Source organism: Siniperca chuatsi, linkage group LG12 (genome assembly GCF_020085105.1).
Source record: "Siniperca chuatsi isolate FFG_IHB_CAS linkage group LG12, ASM2008510v1, whole genome shotgun sequence".
In the NCBI taxonomy this organism is placed as follows: Eukaryota; Metazoa; Chordata; class Actinopteri; order Centrarchiformes; family Sinipercidae; genus Siniperca; species Siniperca chuatsi.
In genome coordinates this window covers 206,521-228,147 of record NC_058053.1, presented here as the reverse complement: position 1 = coordinate 228,147, position 21,627 = coordinate 206,521, and the positions used below count along the sequence as shown (strand labels likewise).

The 21,627-nt window shown below is 41.7% G+C and overlaps 1 protein-coding gene and 1 long non-coding RNA gene across 2 annotated transcripts; one reads left to right on the top strand and one right to left on the bottom strand.

Moving 5' to 3' along the window:
- Positions 1 to 11,939: 11,939 nt before the first annotated feature.
- Positions 11,940 to 12,736, bottom strand: LOC122886040. The gene is made up of 3 exons (XR_006380240.1): positions 12,582 to 12,736; positions 12,186 to 12,412; positions 11,940 to 12,074 (listed from the first exon to the last, which is right to left on the bottom strand). It is a non-coding gene; the product is annotated as an uncharacterized LOC122886040 (long non-coding RNA).
- A 2,864-nt stretch (positions 12,737 to 15,600) lies between these two features.
- Positions 15,601 to 21,205, top strand: LOC122885823. Its single transcript, XM_044217506.1, has 3 exons — positions 15,601 to 15,669; positions 16,769 to 18,233; positions 21,099 to 21,205. Exons 2-3 carry the CDS (start codon positions 17,015 to 17,017, stop codon positions 21,203 to 21,205), a joined length of 1,326 nt encoding a protein of 441 aa, XP_044073441.1. The 5' UTR covers positions 15,601 to 15,669; positions 16,769 to 17,014.
- The last annotated feature ends 422 nt before the right edge of the window (positions 21,206 to 21,627 follow it).

Below are 21,627 nucleotides of genomic sequence, written 5' to 3'. Positions count from 1 at the left end.
TATGCAACTTGCTGTGCATAACTTGCAATACTACTATCCCTGTACCATATACACAAAAATAAACACCTCTAAATAACTCAGTGGTAAAGCTTCAATGTGATCAAATGAGACTGCCTGGAAAAAAGAGATTATGGCACCTTCCTGAATAAATATGAGGGAAAGCAGCTGTTAAATGTATCTTCCATAGATGGAAAGACATTTATTCTAATGTTGCAGATCAACATGGTAAATGGTAAATGGACTGTACTTGTATACTATCCTCTCTACCACTAAGCCACAGCCACCCCAAAATATGGTGAATCTCATCTGTTGTAATCCTTTGATATGGCCTATTGTAAGCAGTTTCTCGTCTTGCTTACTGAGGGAGTTTGGCTGGCTGTCTAATGTTAGAAAACAGGAGGACAGTACAGTAAAAAGGCAAGTGATCAGCTCGTTCAACGTCAACCTCTGCAACAGATCAAACACAGCATGTAAACTGCATCATGGACCCGGCCAAAGAGAATGGAAGAACCTCTCAAATTAGTGCAAGTAGCGTCTTCAGGCATGCAGCAGCAAGAGTAGAGGCAGCTGTACATGCTTCATTTGCAGAGAGAGAGGCTAAGCTAAAACTGGAGCTGGCTGAGAGAGAGGCGAGACTGGATGCTGAATTGGGAGCATTCTCCAGAGAGAAGCAGCTGCTGCTGTTACACAGGCAGAGGTCTTGGAGGCAGCAGAAGAGCAGGTTCAGCCACCTCACAGCAAGGGTGGTACGATGTCTTTAGAGAGAGAGATTGAGGATCACACAAGAAAATATGTAAAACAACTGAATGAGTTACATATAACCTTGTGTCATGATGTCCCTGCACCTTCGCCCATCCAACCTGATGACAGCCTAGTCCATGGGGAATCCCATATGAGGTTTTTTAATCTAACCCCTCTACCCAGAAGCCTGTCAAATTGCCTGAAGAGCATGCCCCGTCTTTCGACTTGACGCACTCCAAAGCACTTTCTCATGCTGACAAGACATATTGGGATGAAGATCCACACGCTAAAACACGTATCCAAGAGATGAATCCTTCAGCTCAATCCTATACTCCACATTACCACACCACATCAGCTGACCTAGTTAAGACCTCTGTGATGACAGACTTTAAGTACTTAGCACATCAGGAGCTGGTGACTACATAGCTCAACCAGTTTGATGAGACCTGATGGCAGTCTTCCTTAACGCCATCAGAGGTCTCAACCTTTCAGCCAGTGAAGAATTGGACCTCCTGACCAAGTGATTAGGTAAGGAATCATCTCACACTGTCAGGAGAATTTGTCAGGTGCACGTAAATAATCTTGAGGCAGCACTGAGGAAAGCATGGCATAGACTGAATCGGTGTTATGCTTCACCTGAGGTAATTGAAAATGCTCTTTTTAAGAAACTGGATATGTTTCCAGGATCTCCAATAAAGACATCTTAAATTTAGAGAGCTTGGAGACCTCCTTATGGAATCTGCAAAGGAGGATGGATACCTACCCAGGTTGGCCTTCCTGGACACCGCTCGCAGAATCAATTGCATTGTAGAGAAACTTCCACGTTTTACAGGAGAAATGGATATCTCAAGACTCCAGGTTCAAAGATGAAAATAATGGCCTCTTTCCTGTTGTCGTGCTGTCGTAAGTGTATTGTCTCATTTCCTGTCACCGGTGTGTGTTACTAGTAGCGTATTTTTGCTGCTCTAGTTCATCACAATTAATTTTGTTCGAGTCTTTATTATAGTGACTAACTATCTGTTATACATTTAAATGTATACTAGTTCTGCTTAAGCACTCATAGTGCGCCACCTCTTTTAACAACTTTCTCGTTAATCCCACAGTTTACACGCTATTCAGTTTTGCTAACTACCATTCTAGCTAGCAATGGCTTCTCTGTCCCTCTCACTCTGCTTGGTATGTCAAATGTTTAGCTATTCCTCTGTCTCCTTTAGTGATAATGGTACATGTAATAAATGTAGCTTATTTGTAGCATTGGAGGCGAGGCTTAGTTAATTGGAAACGCGGTTCCGCACCACAGGAACTCAATCATTAGCTGCTGTAGTTAGCCAGCACCCAGTAGCTGGTTTGGACCAATCAGAGGTAGCTCCTGTTAGTTGTCTCCCAAACCAGGGAGGTTGGGTGACTAATGCTAGTGGTTCACCACCAACCTATTCACGTTTCCAACAAGTTCTTCCCACTCAGCGACAGACCCGCTAAGAAACCAACTCTGATTATTGACAGCTCCATTTTGAGAAACGTGAAGTTAGCAACACCAGCAAACATAGTCAAATGTATTCCTGGTGTCACAGTCTGTCATGTCCTCACCAGCCCGTAATCACCCACACCTGCTTCTAATTACACTCCTTCCCTCAATCAGTCCCAATCACACACAGTATATAACCACTCCACTCTCCACACACAGTGTCTGACCTCATTTGTGTTTAGGACTCCATGCACCAGACTATTCCAGTGTCTCTCCAGTTCCCCGTGGTCTCTCCAGTTCCCCATGTGTTCTCCAGTCCTCCGTGTCGTCGCCATTCCTCCTTTGTCTCTCCAGTCTCCTGTGGCTTCCCTCCGGTGACTTCCCCAGAACCACTCTACCTATCTCCGCACTCTCCACTTCTGGCTGTCATCTTAATAAAGACATTCCCATCCATCTCGGTGTCCTCTGCCTGTTAGCCTGTGACACCTGGGGCCAGAGCAGGCAACGTTGAATCCTATTTAAAACTGCTGGCTAAGGATAAATGTAAATACAGTAAGATCCAGAGCAGAGCAGTTACCCACCCAAAACTCCTTAGTGACAGTGTCTGCCCCATGACCACTTAAATTAATAAAACTAACAGTTAACAGAAGGAGTTATACATAAAAAACCTAAACAAAAATGCTAAAGCACAACAAAATAGGAGAATTAAATGTGGACTCTTAAGCATCAGATCTCTGTCATCTAAAGCTGTACTAGTGAACAATTTAATATCAAAGTATCATATTGACTTATGTTGTCTTGCTGAAACCTGACTGGGTCATGAAGAATATGTTAGCCTAAATGAATCCACTCTGCCCAGTCATATTAATACTCATATTTCTCAAGGCACCAGCCGAGGCGGTGGAGTTGCAGCCATCTTCAACTCAAGCCTATTAATCAACCCTAAACCTACACTAAATTATAACTCATTTGAAAGCCTTGTTCTTAGTCTTTCATACCCGACCTGGAAAACATGACAGCCAATTCTATTTTTTATAGTGTACCGCGCTCCTGGTCCTTATTCTGAATTTTTATCTGAATTATCAGAGTTTTTTTCAAGTTTAGTCCTTAAAACAGATAAAGTAATTATTGTAGGTGATTTCAATGTTCATGTGGACGTTGAAAATGATAGCCTTAGTAATGCGTTTATCACATTATTAGATTTGATTGGCTTTGAGTCTACATAAAGCCACTCACTGTTTTGACCACACCCTCAACCTTGTTCTGGTATATGGCTTTGAAATTGAACAATTAATAGTTTTTCCACAGAATCCTTCTTTATCAGACCATTACTTAATAACTTTTGAACTGCTATTACTGGACTACACGCCATTAGGGAAAAACTCTTACTCTAGATGTCTATCTGATATTACTGTGGCTAGATTCAAGGAAGCAATCCCATCTGTATTTAATTCAATGTTATGTCTTATATAACGGAGGACTGCTATGCAAATCGCAGCCCCTCCCAAATTGACCATCTTGTTGATAGCGCTGCAGGCTCACTGCGAACGACACTCAATTCTATCGCTCCTCTAAAAAAGAAGATAATAAAACAAAGAAGGTTAGCTCCATGCTATAACTGTCACAGTCTGTCTTGTTCTTTCCCCGTCACTCTGCACTCCCTCACCTGATTATTAATTCCCAGCACCTGTCACCCATAGCACACCTGCACATAATCAGCCACTCTACTCCCTATATAACACAGCTCCTCACCTCAGTCAGTGTCCGGTCTTGTTCATGGTGAAGGACAGAACGTTAGTTCCCCTGTAGCCTAAGAACAATTTGGACTCACCTCGCCTAAACCTAACTATTCCTTGCAACCGCTCTTCAGTACCTCTTCCCTGGCTCCATCGTGTTCCTGTCTTCCGTGTGGTTCACTCCAGCTCCAGTCTCCGTGTTTCTTCAGTCTCCCGTGAGTGTTCACTCCAGCTCCAGTCTCCGTGTATCTCCAGTCTCCCGTGAGTGTTCACACCAGCTCCAGCCTCCGTGTATTTCCAGTCTCCCGTGAGACTTCCACTCCACCCCCAGGGTTCGTGTGTCTCTCGTCTTCTGTGGGAGTTACGTCAGTCTCCTGGCTCGAGTCGAGCTTCTCGTCTGGACTTCCCACTCCGCTCCAGATCTCCGTCTACTCCAGACTTAAGAACAGTAGCTTTTCCACCATACCCAATCCACGTTGTTTGTGTATAAATAAAGCACTCACGATTCTCCTTGTGTCTCCGGCCTGATCTGTCCGTAACAATAACCCCCAAACTTGCAAATTAAAGCAAACATCACGAAAACCTGAAAGGAAATGGTGTTCCAATAACCTGGAAGAATCTCGTTTAGTCTGGTAAGCTAATCTTAAAACATATAGGAAAGCCCTCCGTAATGCCAGAGCAGCTTACTACTCATCATTGATAGAGGAAAATAAAAGCAACCCCAGGTTTCTTTTCAGCACTGTGGCCAGGCTGACAGAGTCACAGCTCTATTGAGCCATGTTTTCCTATAGCCCTCATTAGTAATGACTTCATGAGCTTCTTTAATAATAAAATTATATATAATAACTATTAGAGAAAACATTCATCACGTCCTGCCCTCAACCGGTACCGATTTATCTTCAAACACAGGAACCTTAGAAACAGCTGTTAAAACCTGATATATATCTTGACTGCTTTGCGCCTATCGGCTTTCTTCAGCTAACTTCCATCCATCCATCCATCTTCTTCCGCTTATCCGGGGCCGGGTCGCGGGGGCAGCAGTCTAAGCAGGGACTCCCAGACTTCCTTCGCCCCAGACACTTCCTCCAGCTCCTCCGGGGGGATCCCGAGGCGTTCCCAGGCCAGCCGAGAGACATAGTCCCTCCAGCGTGTCCTGGGTCTTCCCCGGGGCCGCCTCCCGGTGGGACATGCCCAGAACACCTCCCGAGGGAGGCGTCCAGGAGGCATCCGGATCAGATGCCCTAGCCACCTCAGCTGGCTCCTCTCGACGTGGAGGAGCAGCGGCTCTACTCGAGCTCCCCGTGTGACTGAGCTCCTCACCCTATCTCTAAGGGAGCGCCCAGCCACTCGGCGGAGGAAGCCCATTTCGGCCGCTTGTATCCGCGATCTTGTCCTTTCGGTCACTACCCAAAGCTCATGACCATAGGTGAGGGCAGGAGCGTAGATTGACCGGTAAATCGAGAGCTTTGTCTTTCGACTCAGCTCCTTCTTTACCACAACGGTCCGATACAGCGCCCGCATCACTGCAGACGCTGCACCGATCCGCCTGTCAATCTCACGCTCCATCCGTCCCTCACTCGTGAACAAGACCCCGAGATACTTAAACTCCTCCACTTGGGGCAAGGACTCCCCACCCACGCGAAGAGAGCAAACCACCTTTTTCCGGTCAAGAACCATGGCCTCAGATTTGGAAGAGCTGATTCTCATCCCAGCTGCTTCACACTCGGCTGCAAACCGTCCCAGTGCATGCTGCAGGTCCTGGTTTGAAGAAGCCATCAGAACGACATCATCTGCAAACAGCAGAGATGAGATCCTGTGGTTCCCAAACCGGACACCCTCCGGCCCCTGACTGCGCTTAGAAATTCTGTCCATATAAATTATGAACAGAACCGGTGACAAAGGGCAGCCCTGGCGGAGTCCAACATGCACCGGGAACAGGTCTGACTTACTGCCGGCAATGCGAACACAGCTCCTGCTCCGGTTATACAGGGACCGGACAGCCCTTAGCAAAGGGCCCCGGACCCCATACTCCCAGAGCACTCCCCACAAAGCGCCCGGGGCACACGGTCGAATGCCTTCTCCAGATCCACAAAGCACATGTGGACTGGTTGGGCAAACTCCCATGAACCCTCGAGCACCCGATGGAGAGTATAGAGCTGGTCCAGTGTTCCACGACCGGGACGAAACCACTCTGCTCCTCCTGAATCCGAGGTTCGACTATCGGACGAATTCTCCTCTCCAGTACCCTGGAATAGACCTTACCGGGAGGCTGAGAAGTGTGATCCTCTGTGATTGGAACACACCCTCCGGTCCCCTTTCTTATACAGAGGGACCACCACCCCGGTCTGCCAGTCCAGAGGCACTGTCCCAGACCGCCACGCGATGTTGCAGAGACGTGTCAGCCAAGACAGTCCCACAACATCCAGAGACTTAAGATACTCAGGACGGATCTCATCCACCCCGAAGCCTTGCCACCAAGGAGCTTGCCAACAACCTCAGTGACTTCGGCCAGGGTGATGGATGAGTCCGCCTCGGGTCCCCAGCCTCCGCTTCCTCTTCGGAAGACGTGACAGCGGGATTGAGGAGATCCTCAAAGTATTCCTTCCACCGTCCGACAACATCCCCAGTCGAGGTCAACAGCTCTCCACCCGCACCGCACAAGGTGTTGGTGAAGCACTGCTTCCCCCTCCTGAGCCGTCGGACGGTTTGCCAGAATTTCTTTGAGGCCGACCGATAGTCCTCCTCCATGGCCTCTCGAACCTCTCCCAGTCCTGAGTTTTGCCTCTGTGACCGCACGGGCTGCAGCACGCTTAGCCTGCCGGTACCTGTCAGCTGCCTCGGGAGTCCCACGAGCCAACAAGGCCCGATAGGACTCCTTCTTCAGCCTGACGGCATCCCTTACTTCCGGCGTCCACCACCGTGTTCGGGATTGCCGCCGCGACAGGCACCAGAAACCTTGCGACCACAGCTACGAGCCGCCGCATCGACAATGGAGGTGGAAAACATGGTCCACTCGGACTCAATGTCCCCAACCTCCCGGGATCTGGGAGAAGCTCTCCCGGAGGTGTGAGTTGTAGACCCTGCTGACAGAGGGCTCCGCCAGACGCTCCCAGCAGACCCTCACGATACGCTTGGGCCTGCCAAGTCTGTCCGGCTTCCTCCCCGCCAGCGATCCAACTCACCACCAGGTGGTGATCGGTTGACAGCTCCGCCCCTCTCTTCACCCGAGTGTCCAAGACACGCGGCGGAGGTCAGATGATACGACAACAAAGTCGATCATCGACCTCCGGCCTAGGGTGTCCTGGTGCCACGCGCACTGATGGACACCCTTGTGCTTGAACATGGTGTTAGTTATGGACAAACTGTAACTAGCACAGAAGTCCAACAACTGAACACCGCTCGGGTTCAGATCAGGGGCCGCCCTTCCGATTACCCCTCTCCAGGTGTCACTGTCGTTGCCCACGTGGGCGTTGAAGTCCCCAGTAGAACAACGGAGTCCCGGGTGGTGCACTGTCTAGTACCCTCCCAGGGACTCCAAGAAGGCCTGGTACTCTGCACTGCTGTTCGGCCCGTGAGGCCGCCACAACAGTGAGAGACCTGTCCCCCACCCGGAGGCGGAGGGACGCGACCCTCTCGTTCACTGGGGTAAACTCCAACACGTGACGGCTGAGCTGTGGGGCTATGAGCAGGCCCACACCAGCCCGCCGCCTCTCCCCGCCGGCAACGCCAGAGAAATGGAGCGTCCAGCCCCTCTCGAGGAGACGGGTTCCAGAGCCCAGGCTGTGCGTGGAGGCGAGGCCGACTATATCTAGCCGGTAACGCTCAACCTCCCGCACAAGCTCAGGCTCCTTCCCCCCCAGCGAAGTGACATTCCATGTCCCTAGAGCCAGTTTCTGTGTCCGGAGATCTGGTCGCCGGCCCCTGCCTTCGACTGCCGCCCAGATCTCTCTGCACCGCCCCTTACGGATCCTCCTGCGGGTGGTGGGTCCACGGGAGGACGGCCCCACGCCGCTCCTTCGGGCTGTGCCCGGCCGGGCCCGTGGGGGAAAGGCCCGGCCACCAGGCGCTCGCCGTCGGGCACCCACCCCAGGCCTGGCTCCAGGGTGGGGCCCGCGTAGCGCCAATCCGGCGACGTAACTGGCCTTGATTTTAAATAATCCATAAGGGTCTTCTGAACCGCTCTTGGTCTGACCCGTCACCCTGGACCTGTTTGCCATGGGTGACCCTACCAGGGGCATACAGCCCCAGGCAACATAGCTCCCAGGGTCATTCGGGTACTCAAACCCCTCCACCACGTTAAGGTGGCGGTTCAAGGAGGGGTCTTCAGCTAACTTCAACGATTAATTCATCTAAGCCATCAACCTGTCTCTTAGACCCCATTCCAACTAGGCTGCTTAAAGACGTTTTACCCTTAGTTAAAAAATTACAAATGGTGGAAATTACAAATGACCTCTTAATTGCATCAGACAACAGACTTGTCTCTATACTTGTCTAGTTAGATGTTAGTGCCTAATTTGACACCACTGCCCATCACATTCTAATACAGAGACTGGAACATCTAATTGGCATTAAAGGAACCATACTAAGCTGGTTTAAATCCGATCAGATTGATCTCAGTTTGTACATGTTTATGGTTAGCCCTCCGTGTACACCAAAATTTGTCACGGAGTTCCACAAGTTACTGTGCTTACAGATTCTATATGCCTCCTTTAGGCAATATTATTAGGAAACACTCCATAAACATTTATTGTTATGCGGATGATACCCAATTATATCTATCGATCAAGCCAGATGAAACTAACCAGTTAGCTAAACTTCAAGCATGGACATAAAAACCAACATAAAAACCTGGATGACGCCTCCGAGATACGTTATCTAAAGATATAGTTGCTCTAGATGGCATTGCCCTGGCCTCTAGCACCACCATAAGGAACATTGGAGTTATCTTTGATCAGGATTTATCCTTTAACTCCCACATGAAACAAACTTCAAGGACTGCACTGCAAAAAATGCCCCTCTTGAAACAAGCAATATATGCTTAAATCTAGTTAAAGTGTGCTAAAATCAAGCAAAAAAATCTGCCAATGGGGTAAGCAAAACTGACTTGATAAGAATTCTTGAAAATAGCATAAATATCTAGTCACTAATAAATGCAATTGGATCTTAAAACTAGACAAAAAGGCTTAAAGCTGTGCAGTTTTTTCTTATTACAAGAATTGAATAATACATACATTTAGTGAAAATTGCATTAAAACTAGAATATTTTGCCTTAAATCTAGTCACTAGTTAGGTCTTATAACTAGACAAACATGCTTATAATTATGCAATTTTCACTTTTTATAAGCACTGACTAACAAGTAATTTTAGTGCAGATTGCATTAAAACTAGAATATTTTGTCTTAAATCTAGTCACTAAAAGTACTGTTAGGTCTTATAACAAGACAAAAATGCTTATAATTATGTGATTTTTACTTTTTATAAGCACTGAATAATAAGTAATTTTAGTGCAGATTGCATTAAAACTAGAATATTTAAGATGCAACCTGAAAACTGATACATTCTTTAAACACCCCAATAAAAAAACATCAATGTCCTAAATGAATAATCAAACAACTTTACTAATTAATTAGTAATTACTCAACAAACATTTTCCATTCATGAATGGCCTTCTTGTACGAGGAGGTTGCATCCTGATCATGGATGACATCTCCAAGTACTTGTGTTTGTAAAACAGACAAGAGTGTGGCAATACACTTGGGATATGTCAGGTGAAATGCATAGTAATAGGCCAGGAGGTAGAGAGGCCCCTCGTGGAGCAAATCTTTCTCAAAAGTTACAACTGGAGTTGTACCTACAACCACCATGCAGTTCTCTCAAAAAAAGCAAAATAAGGAATGTTTGTGTTTATTTTTTTGTGAGGTGGAAAGGGTTAATGAGGAAACAGAAACATCTGTTTCAAGTTTTAGGCTATTGCTGGCTAAATATGCATTCAGAATGAAATGTACATTATGTACAAGTAAACTACTAAAAAGTACTTTATAAATAAAGCTCAATTACACATCACAGCATTTACACCCTTCTAAATAACTGGTTATTATGGGTATCTTTTTCTACCCAAAGGCTGGGTTGAGGGTATTTTATTGGGTTATTTTTTATTTTTTTGCTGCATGGCCAATAATTGAGTAGCCCAATTAGGATGTTTTTTAATCAAGTATTTTATTGAGAGTGTAGGCATCTTAGGCACATGCTAAGTTATCACTACTGAGGTTAAACTCACCGTAAGAACATGGAAAAGAGCCTCACTGATTGGGACCAGTTTCTTGGGTGCTGCAGAGCCAGATGGGAAGAGCAGTGGCCGGGCGGTAAACACAGCAATGGCATGTTCAACTACTTGAGAAAAACACAAAAAAAACAAAAAAACAATGCAATTAGCAATTATCATTGTTTAATTAGCTCATAGTAAAGGAATTGTTAATTAACTAGGAGTAAATAGATTAATTCAGTTCAATTCACATTTATCTGTATAGCGCCTTTCACAATACATATTGTTTCAAAGCAGCTTTACAGAGAATGCATGTCAACATTAACAATTATAGTGATCCGTTATCAGATGGCTGTGTCCAATTTTTGTAATTTCAGAAATCTACATATACAAATCACACAGTTAGCTAATAATGTATTAATTTATCAATGTATTAATTTAAGATAGAGACAATGAGCTCATGGAAGTAATGAATACATGTTAACAATGATTAGGATAGCAAAATTCATGGAAAGGTCATGGAAAATGGAAAAAGTGCTTTAAACCAACCTTTATTAGACATTAATTGCATTCATATTCAGTGTTCCTTAAAATGGCATGTGTTGTTTACGGGGACATGGGTGTCATGTTATTTATACTATACAAACTGTATATTCTCTCCCCCTTCACTAACTCTGCCCATAAACCTACCCATCACAGTTTTTAAAGGAACACTTAATACTAATGCATTAAATTTATAATAAAGGTTGGAGTAAAGTGCTTAATTAATGACATTTTCCAATTTTCTGTGACCTAATCTAATGGCAAGTTTACAGGATTTTAAGCCCGATTTGAATGTTAAGGAGCTTGCCGACAGGTTGGGCTGTGATCGGGGGAAAATCAGCAGGTGATCGGCGCTCGCCAATCTTTATGTGTGAACTACTCAATGACACATCAAAGATCGCCTACACAAGACAAAGATCTAGCATGCTAAATATCTGTAGCTGTTGCCCAACTCGATATTCCGTGGTGTCACTATGCAGCCAATGAAATATACACTGAATGAAGGTCTTACAGGTGTGGAACGACATGAGTGTGAGTAATAAATCACATTATTTTAGTTTTTGAGTGAACTAACCCTTAGTTGTTACCAAAAGCATAATAGATATTAACAAACTTATTACTTATGAGCTAATTAAACAATAACTGTGTTAATTCCACTGAAAATCAGAATCAGAATCAGAAATACTTTATTGATCCCCGTAGGGAAACTCTTTGTTACAGTAGCTCGTCTTTACGTCAGTGCACACAGGAGAAAGTACTAGAAAAAAATAAACACTATAAAACAGGTCAGAAATAAATAAATTAAGTATCCTGTTGGTATAAGATAAACTAAGTGTCAAGTACCAAGTGGGTTTACTGGTTGGTGATGAAAGTACAGTCTAGAATACAATGTAACTCCTCATGTAATAAATAATATTAATAAGCGGAGGTGCATGTACTGTCGAAGAGTAAGAAAATGTAAGTAAGTAAAATGTAAGTAAGTAAAATGAATGAAGAAGTAATTGTACATAGCCTATTAATGTATTAAGAATGTAGAGACTACAATATAATAACTAGGAGTTAACTATAAACCAATAGTTTGCAAAGGATTTAAGTACTTTATTACTGTATACTTATTATAAAGTGTTACTGAAATCAGGTGGGTATTATCTGTACAGAATCAATGAAATACATCTTTACCTCCATTCAGTGTCCTTGGAGGCTTCATGACTTTCTTCATGACGCCATAAAACTGAACTTTGGAGTAGAAGGTCTCCCACCTGCCTTTCACCTCAGAAATGTATCAGCAATTGTTAGGCTCAATGATTCTCTGCAGTTCATCCATTGCCTGAGAAAAATATTGAAAGTTATAAGAATCATTAACTTGTATGTCTGCAGTTAGGCAGATGATATGGAACATTTGTTACTCAGTCTAAATTATGTTTTAGTGTATACCCACATGGTCCAGATCTTTGAAGCACGGGTATGCCTGTAAAATTTTTGTGGGTCTGTCTTGCTCCTTCAAAACTTCTGAGTCAATGAAATTTCTTCTGGACTGGAACTCCAGGTCTAATAGATGAGTTACAGCAGCTTTGTTTGGCTTCTTTGCTTTGTACATTTCTTGTAGAGTCCTGTAATGTCGTGCCTGTGTTTTCTGGCTGTCAAGGCTGTTGTCTGGACCACCGGCTATAATTCAGGCATTCGATATAATTAGAACAAGAAGCACAAAATCAACAATTCATGAATGTATGCCATGCCACATAAAAATAAATAGGGGAGAATTAGGCTTACATATATTACCAAATATTGTGTTATTATTTACTGCAAACACTATACTTGTACATAATGTACATACATGCTTCATCAATGCTGTCATTTTCTTGTCGTGGAGTGCTTGATCTTGAAGGTGGTGATAGATGAACTGTTGACGCACTGGAATCAGCATCATAGTCGCTTCCCGCTGCAGCAGACGGTACTTCATCCAGACGTGCTCTCTTGGATGGAGGGTGTTTGGCCTTCGCAGGACTTTGGATATTCGAAAGTCTCTTCAATAGCTTTTTGGCAACAGTGTCCTGTAAAACAGAAAAAACGCATCAATGAATGAAACATAATGTTAACAAGAAAACATGTTTTGCCTATAAATATTCAAGCAAATGAAGTCTCTTATCCACTCATGACTCGATCCAGTTGACTTATCTTTTATCATAGGGTAGTATTCCACTAACCGCTTTGCCATGGCGATAACTTCATGTTTAGTGGGATATTTGTAGTCATCTGAAGAGGCTCTTGCAATAGATATATTTGTCATTGTATTTCGGATGAGTCGGCAAAAGAGCTCTTTTGATAAGGTGACTTCACCCTCTTTTCCAAGACGCTGCTGCTCGAAATATGTACGTCTCACATGTTGTAGTTCACTATCAGTGAAGAGGACATATTCTGGGCTGGGCAACTTTAAAAACTTTGAAGTGCTGGGGTCGTCTCTTTTTGGACCTCCATCATGTTCATCATCAGCTGATGAACCTTCAACAGGAATGGTGGTGTGCCCCTAAAACACAAATGTATACATTAATCAAATCAGAAAAGTCATTTATAATTTTATTCCAGAGGGTCTCACTTGTATGTATAAGTGTTAATCTTTAACCACACCAACTTACATATAAATTCTCTGTGCTGAAAATGTAATTACCGATAACAGGTTTAAAATATCCAAAGCACAAATATTTTAACCTTAACTGTCACCGTCCCACAGGTGGGACACTTGGCACTCTTTTTATATATTGCCTTTTTTCATTTCACATATTTTAGTAATCATCAGCACAATTAGGTTCAGCCTGTGACAACCATTTGAAATCGGATGTTGTGTTACCATGGAAATGGTACTTTAATTTCTTTTAGTGAGCTCCTACTCTAGTGGGTGATGTCAAGTTTCAAATTACAATACTTATTCCTAGAAAGGTCTGAATCTCATGGTTCCATATTTGCCAACTGTTTTGTGATAGAAGAGATATTTGGACAGGACAATGCATAAAAAAAATTCAATAAAATATTGGTGACGCCTGGTGGCTATTATTTGGTACAGCTCCTAAACAAAATATCAGAATTTAAATTTTTGTGACATCAACTTCAAATTTGGAACGCAACTTGGATAGACATATGGCTTTCATTTGATAGCAATTTTAGAGTAAAATATATTTGATAATATATACATTTTATATTACATATATTCTTAGTACAGTACATTTGATTTACAGTAACTTTAAACTTCCACAAGTTTTTAATACTTAATTTATTTTCAATAAATTAAGTTTGGATTGGAATCCTGTTTATTCTCAAAAATGGAGTGACAGTTAAGGGGTTAAGTAAAATTACCTGTTCTTTCTTATGAGTAATGAGCCAAATGGCTTTGCGCCGCAGGAAGTGCTCAGGACCAGGAAAGAGATCTCGGATATCATCCCGTGAGAGAGTTGGTGAAATGTCTTCCCCAATGTTAGCAGCTTAGAACACATGTAAATATGTTAGTTAGCATAGCTCAGGTGCATTATACTGCATAACTTTTCAGATATTGTAAAAATGCATCTACTTCATTATAGCTATTAAATAACAGTTTACCTAAATAGAGAAATTTCTGTTTTATAACATGGTCTTAACATGACAGAAATGTTAAAGCTATGATCTCAAGAAAAAGACAACGTTCAGCTAATTTCATTCGGTTACAGGAGCGTGTTGTTTCTAGTAGGAATCCTTTTAGATTACAATTCAATTTCAAATACACAGAATGACCAATAGAATGAACTGATTTTCAACAATTTTTTATAAATTACTAACCTTTTAGGGTAGAAATCGCAACTTCATCAAGTCCGTCCATACTGACAAAGTGGCGGGAGGAAGTGGCCTTCCGTTTCCTTGCTGCACTTTGGCGGCGCGGTGATTGTGCATGCGTATAACAAAATGTTACGTCACGGGATCAATGCACTATTACGTGTGCGCGCTCACATGTTTTTCTTATTTCCTGTGTTGTATAGTAGTTATTCCGGTGTTAACTAAGTTAATTAGTTGCAGGTGAAAGAAACATTTGACATCAATTTTTAACTCAACATTTATTTAAGGTAGTTACGAAATTTGAAAATGATTTGGCACTGCATCATTTGTTATGTGTTTGTGGCTCTTACTCTTAAATCTTTATTGAGTCAAATCAATTTTGCACATAGCCATAGTCCAGATTTCTGCCTGGTTTGTGGAATAGATAGATGCACTAAAGAGTACCGAGTCTACAACTCTTTCTGGTATCACATCAGACGAACACACTCACAGTATCTAGACGGCGTGAGTAGCAGCAGATCACATCGGAGAGAGAGATCAGCACTACACGAGGCGTCCGGTGAACCGAGAAGAACGAACAGCAACAACCTGGGGACATACAGGCCAACGCTGGTGGCTCAGGATTCTCAGAACTCAAGTGACACTCCGGATAATGAAACGACATTGGAGAACAGTGTGGATCTTCAGCCCTCTCTTCTTGTTCCTGTTGAACATTTTGGTGATTTTGATGCTTTTGACACTGGTGAAACAGTTTTCTCTGGCTTAAGCAGTAACGCCGTTTTGCGGTCGCCTCCAAACCTGGAAGCAAAGGATGTTCTACTGAATGAAACTTCAGATTTGAATCCCACTCTACCTACTCCAGACAGGCCTTCAGATGACTCAAGTTCTTCATGTCTCCCCAGGAAACCATGGTAAATTAATAACTTAGTTCATGTTGTTTATGTCATCGCATAGTCTCTTATTCAACCTAATTGTTCAATTATTATTTATTTATTTGTTTTTGTTTGTTTGTTTTAATATATTTTCTACTTGTTTAGAACGATGAATTATCCAGTGATGATGTGCTATCCAGACATGCCACTGCTATTGTGATGACTGCTAGAGAGAAACATCATCTCTCACAGGTCAGTATCAGTAAAAAAAAAATTGTGTTGCAGTGCTTAATATTTTTTGGTAACACAAAAGGTCACATTAGTTAACATTAGCTAATGTATTAACTAACATGAACTAACAATGAGCAATACAGTTGTTAGTTACCATATTTATTAATCTTTGTTAATGTTCATTAATAAGAATACAGCTGCTTGTTGGTTCATGTTAGTTCATCGTGCATTAAGTAATGTTTAAAACTACAGCATTTGATTTTAATAATGTATTAGTAGATGTTGAAATCAACATTAAGATGACTAAATGCTGTATAATTATTAATTCTTCGGTAATCCTAACTAATGAAACCTTATTGTAAAGTGTTACCATTTTTGTTGTAATCAGATATACTTTTTTTCAGGATTCTTTGACAAAGTTAAAAAATAACTTTATTTAAAATGTATTTAAAATAGAAATAAATTGTAACAATATACACTACCATTCAAAGTTTGGAGTCAGGTTTTTTTTTTAATGAATACTTTTATTTAGTAAGGTTGTTAAATTGATTTTAAAAGGAAAAAAGCAACAGTAAAGACATTGTTGGAATAGATTTATATTTTGAATAAATGCTGTTCTTTCAAATAATTTATTCATTGAATACTGAAAAAAAAATTACAGGTTTACATTATCACAAAATATTAAGCATTACAACTGTTTCCAACAATAATATAATGATTTTATACTCGGTTATTATTAGAATGATTTCTGAAGGATCATGTGACACTGAAGACTGGCGTAATGATGCTGAAAATTCAGCTTTGATCACAGGAATAAATTACAGTTTAAAACATTTTAAAATTGAAAACCATTGTTTTAAATTGCAATATTTCACAATATTTTTCTGTATTTTTGATCAAATATATGGAGGCTTCATAAGCATAAGAGATGTTTAATGTTTCCAAATTTGACCTCATAACATACCTCAAAGTACACCTCTAAAATTAGTATTGGTCACTATTAAAACTTAACAAAAAACTTTGTTGCTGAGACACATTAATGATCTATACATATTCTCATTCAGTGATGTTGTAATGCTCAGTGTATTTCTCTGCTAATTAATGTTTTGTTTTTGTTGAGTGGTGTGAATGATGTTGTGGCTGCGGTTCAGGAGTATCAAGCTCAGTTACTGAACAACTTGAGGAATCAGCTACAAACAGTATTGAACAGACATGCAGGAAGTGAACTTCAACAAGAAGCTTTGGGACTCTTTGACTCCTTTAAAGATCCATTTGCTGCAGTTTCAACGTCATATAGACAGGACAGTGTCATAAAAGAAAAATTCAGTTTTGTGGAAGCAGAAGAGGTTTCGGTCAGATTAGCAGTATGTTGTCAGAAAAGAGAAAAACGAAGAGACCTCGCAATAAAAAACAAATGTTTCCATTTTATGACATCATAGATGGTGAACTAATTCTTTCACACCCATTATTTTCTTCTAGACCCTCTGCTTTACAGATAATCCTTTATTCGGATGAAATCGAAATTTGCAATCCACTTGGGTCTCATGCTTCAAAGAATAAGTTGCTCATGTTTTACTACACTTTGGGAAACATTAATCCAAAGTACAGGTCAAAATTAGCTTCAATCCGCCTTCTTGCTATTGCAAAGCAAAGTGAACTCTCAGAACGTGGAGTTGATGCCATATTGGCAAGACTGCATGAGGACTTGGTTAAGCTATATAATGGCGTGAAGATTCATCTTCCATGTGGTGAACATGAGATATATGGAGCAGTGGTTTCCATATGTGGAGATACTTTAGCTCAACATGAGTTGTGTGGATTCAAAGAAGGTGTGGGCTTTGCGTACAGTAAATGCCGACATTGTGAATGTTCTTTTGAGCACATGCAAATGTTTTTTAATGAAGAAAACTTTGAACAAAGAACACAGGAAAGACATATTCGACAGTGCAGTGACACTGAGAAAGCCAGTACTGAGTATCTCAGGAACAGCCTTAAAACTACATATGGAGTAAACCGAAGGAGCAAAGTAATGGATTTCCCTGCCTTCAATTTAATCCAACAAACTCCTCAAGATATAATGCATGTAATTCTTGAGGGCATTGCTCCCTTGGAAATTAAGTGTCTTCTGAAACAATTGGTTCTTTTGGGACAACTGGACCTAGATGTTTTCAATGCTGATATCATTGGTTTCCCATACTCTCCACAAGATACTAGAGATAGGCCTAGCCCTATTGCGTACACTACATTAGCTTCCAGTGACAACAAACTGAAGCAGTCATCAGGTCAAATGCTTGTTTTGCTCAAAATATTGCCCTTTCTGTTGGATGTGGTTAAAGGTACTGCATATTTTTCCTTCATTCTTGAGCTTCTGGAGATTGTTCAAATTTTGTTTTCACCTGTTATTAGCCTTGAGACTATTGACAAGTTGAAAGTACTTATTGAACAGCATCTTAAACATTTTAAGGATCTTTTCTCAGAGAACAACATTACACCTAAACAGCATTACTTGATTCATGTTCCATCCCAGATTAAACTGTTGGGACCAATGCTTCGTCACATGTGCATGAGGTTCGAATCCAAACATTGTTTCTTTAAAAATGGGTTTCAAAGTAAATTTAAAAAATGTCTGTAAGTCCTTGATTAAGCATAACCAAATGTTTGAATGCTGTCAGAATGTAAACAGTTCCAACCACCCCATTTTTGCCAGTGAATGTGTATTGGGACCAGTATCAGAAGTAAAAAACATGCCGTATTTAAAAGGAAAAGTAAGGGACTATTTTGGTGTTAATCAGATAAACCATGCAGTGTCTGTTAAGTGGATTACTTTAAATGGAAACAAATACATTTGTGAAAAAACATTACTAGTGTGTATGGCAAATGCTAGTAGTCTACCTGAATTTGGACTTGTGAGGAACATATTCGTCATAAATTCATCTTTGTATTGTTTTGAATGTCAGATGTACAGTACAGTCTGTTTTGATAGAGACTACATGTCTTATAAAATTAAGGTTCCCAACCTGGCAGAGGCAACTGAACTTGTAAATGCAGACAACCTTGTAGACTTCACACCGTATTACAGTTTCATTCACAGGGACATTACATATGTCCCTATGAAATATTACCTTGGAGATGTGATTGAATTACATAAAGCCTCAAATGTGTGAGGATTTACGGGTGTGTTCTAAATTGAATACCTTTTGACTTATTTTTGATGTATAACAATTTTTTGCCTTTCATTTATCATTGTGATGTTTTGGAATAATCTGATTTCAATACAAGTTGAGCTCGATCGAAAACAATGTTGATCAAACCCCTTTTTTGAGAAGAAAAAAAGTTGTCAATTATTTTTATGCTCATCAACAAATGCTGCTTATGAGCTCACCCAGAATATTCCTTAGACAAACTTTAATACTCATGTGAAGTATTGTCTGTTTTGATTGTTCTGCATACAATAATTTCATTGTTGTATGTCTGTTGATGATGTGAAATATAGTAAATCAGAATCAAATCACTTTTTGACCAAGTGTTTATATTCACACAAGCAATTAGTCTTAATTGAATTTGAACAGACACAAACAGAAGATCACTAAACAACAACAAATTGACCTTTCTTAATTAAGATTCTTGAAATTAGAATTTTTAGGGATGGTATTATTCTTAAAATTAGCACAATAATCTAATTGAACATGCACCAAAACTTGCACTCTATAGCTGTCACTTGTTTCTGGTAAAATCTACCTCAAAATGAGTTAATATTTACTTGTCAAGACAGAAAAAGAACAATTTTCTTAAATTAAGATTTATGAGCTAGTGTGCAATGTATTTTATAAGACTTTTTATCTTTTATGGCAAAAATCAAGACATTTTCTAGAAATAAGATTTTTTTAACTTTCTTAGATTTCTGTTTTTGCAGTGTGCCATCTTTCACCTATGCAACATTGCAAAAATCAGGCACATCCTGTCTCAAAATGATGCTGAAAAACTACTTCAATTCAATTTTATTTATATAGGGCCAATTCATAACAGAAGTTATCTCATTGCACTTTTCCTACAGAGCACATCTAGACTGTACTCTTTATGTTAGTTTCAGAAACCCAACAATTCCCAGCATGAGCAAGCACTTGGAAACAGTTGCAAGGAAAACTGCCCGACTAAGTCCCTTAAGAGTCTCCAGTTGATCCAGAATGCTGCGTCACATGTACTGACAAAAACTAGGAAGAGAACATATTTCTCCAATATTAGCTTCTCTGCACTTGCTTCCTGTAAAATCCAGAATAGAATTTAAAATCCTTCACCTCACCTACAAAGCTTTTCATTTTCAGGCACCATCGTATCTTAAAGAACTCATAGTACCTTATTATCCCACTAGAACACTGCGCATCCAGAATGCAGGGTTACTTGTGGTTCCTAGAGTCTCAAGTAGAATGGGAGCCAGAGAGAGACTTCCCATGATTCACCTCTTTCCTCTCTCCTCTTCTCCCTCTCCATCTGTATGCATTTTTATCCCATTACTGCATGTTACTAACTCTACATCTTCCCTCTCCTGTAGTTTCGTGCCTTCTCGTCTCTCTCCTCTCTCCTTCTGTTGCTTTCAGCAGGTATTTCTACCTCCAGAGCTGCAGAGTCTGGATCTGTAGTTATGGGCGATCTACTGCCCATGTGTTCCTGTTCGACAACTGCTACTACAGTTGTTGTTATTGGCTTTGTTACTATTATTGTCCTTATTATTCCTATGACTATCATTCCTATTATTATTACTTTATTGGTATTAATGTCACCACTACCATTATATTATTGCTATTTTAAAATTCTTGGCGGAATTTGCATTGTGCTTCCCTCTACCCCACCCACCTTCTCTCTCTCTCTCTCTTACGCTTTCTCTCTCTTAAAACCTAACATGGCAGCGATGAATGGCCGCCCACCACTGTCGTCAAGTGCTTGCTCATGGTGGGATTTTTTGGGTCTGTAAATATTATTCTAAATAATATTCTAGACCTGCTCAATAGGAAAAGTGCAATGAGATGACTTGTGTTTTGAATTGGTGCTATATAAATAAAATTGAATTGAACTTAATTGATTTTCCCCTATCGGACTGGGAGAATCCCAGTATCAGTCCACAAGACAGACATGTCCCCAGACATTGAACACAACATAAACTCTAATCTCTCCAAAGAAAGTTGAAAATCCAGAAAACAAATGTCCAATCCATCACAAACACCCATTAAGGAAGTGCCGTGGATTCAGAGCGAAACCACTTGATGAGAGAAAGGTCATCCTCCATGAAAATGGGATATGTTGTACTAAAAAGAGACAAATATTTAAACCCTTAAAAGTGGCGTGGGTTTTTAAGGGAGAGTCTTACAGCCACCACCACCCATCCTATACGGTGCATTCTTCATGTATTTTGTCATGGTCTTCATTACTTTTGTTTGTGTTGTTTTGATGGCAAGATGGGGAGCCGGCGTCTGGACAGCAAGACGGGGAGCCGGCTCCGGACAAAGGAGCTGCTGTGACTCAGCAGGGACTGGAGCAAGGGATTGCTGCGACTCAGCAGTGACTGGAGCAAGGGGCTGCTGCTACCCAGCAGGGACTGGAACCGGCGTGGCAGCAGGACATGGGACCGGCAACTGGACCTCCGGACATGGCGCCGTCTTTGGAACCTCAGGGCTGGGAGTAAGGAGCTGCTGCGACCCAGCCGGGACTGGAGCAAGGGGCTGCTGCGACCCAGCAGGGACTGGAACCGGCGTGGCAGCAGGACATGGGACCGGCAACTGGACCTCTGGACATGGCGCCGTCTTTGGAACCTCAGGGCTGGGAGTAAGGAGCTGCTGCGACCCAGCCGGGAAAGGAGTCGGCTGCAATCCAGCAGAGAGTTCAGGGAACTGCTGCGATCCAGTCAGGAAACGAGTCGGCTGCGACCCAGCAGAGAGTTCAGGGAACTGCTGCGATCCAGCCAGGAAACGAGTCGGCTGCGATCCA

What these genes read in the sequence shown, in the direction of transcription:
- LOC122885823 (XM_044217506.1), top strand. Translation starts at nt 17,015, where the DNA reads ATGTTGTCAGAAAAGAGAAAAACGAAGAGACCTCGCAATAAAAAACAA. An exon ending in GAGGTTCGAATCCAAACATT is followed by an intron (nt 18,234 to 21,098) that starts GTTTCTTTAAAA and finishes TTTGATGGCAAG; the next exon opens with ATGGGGAGCCGGCGTCTGGA.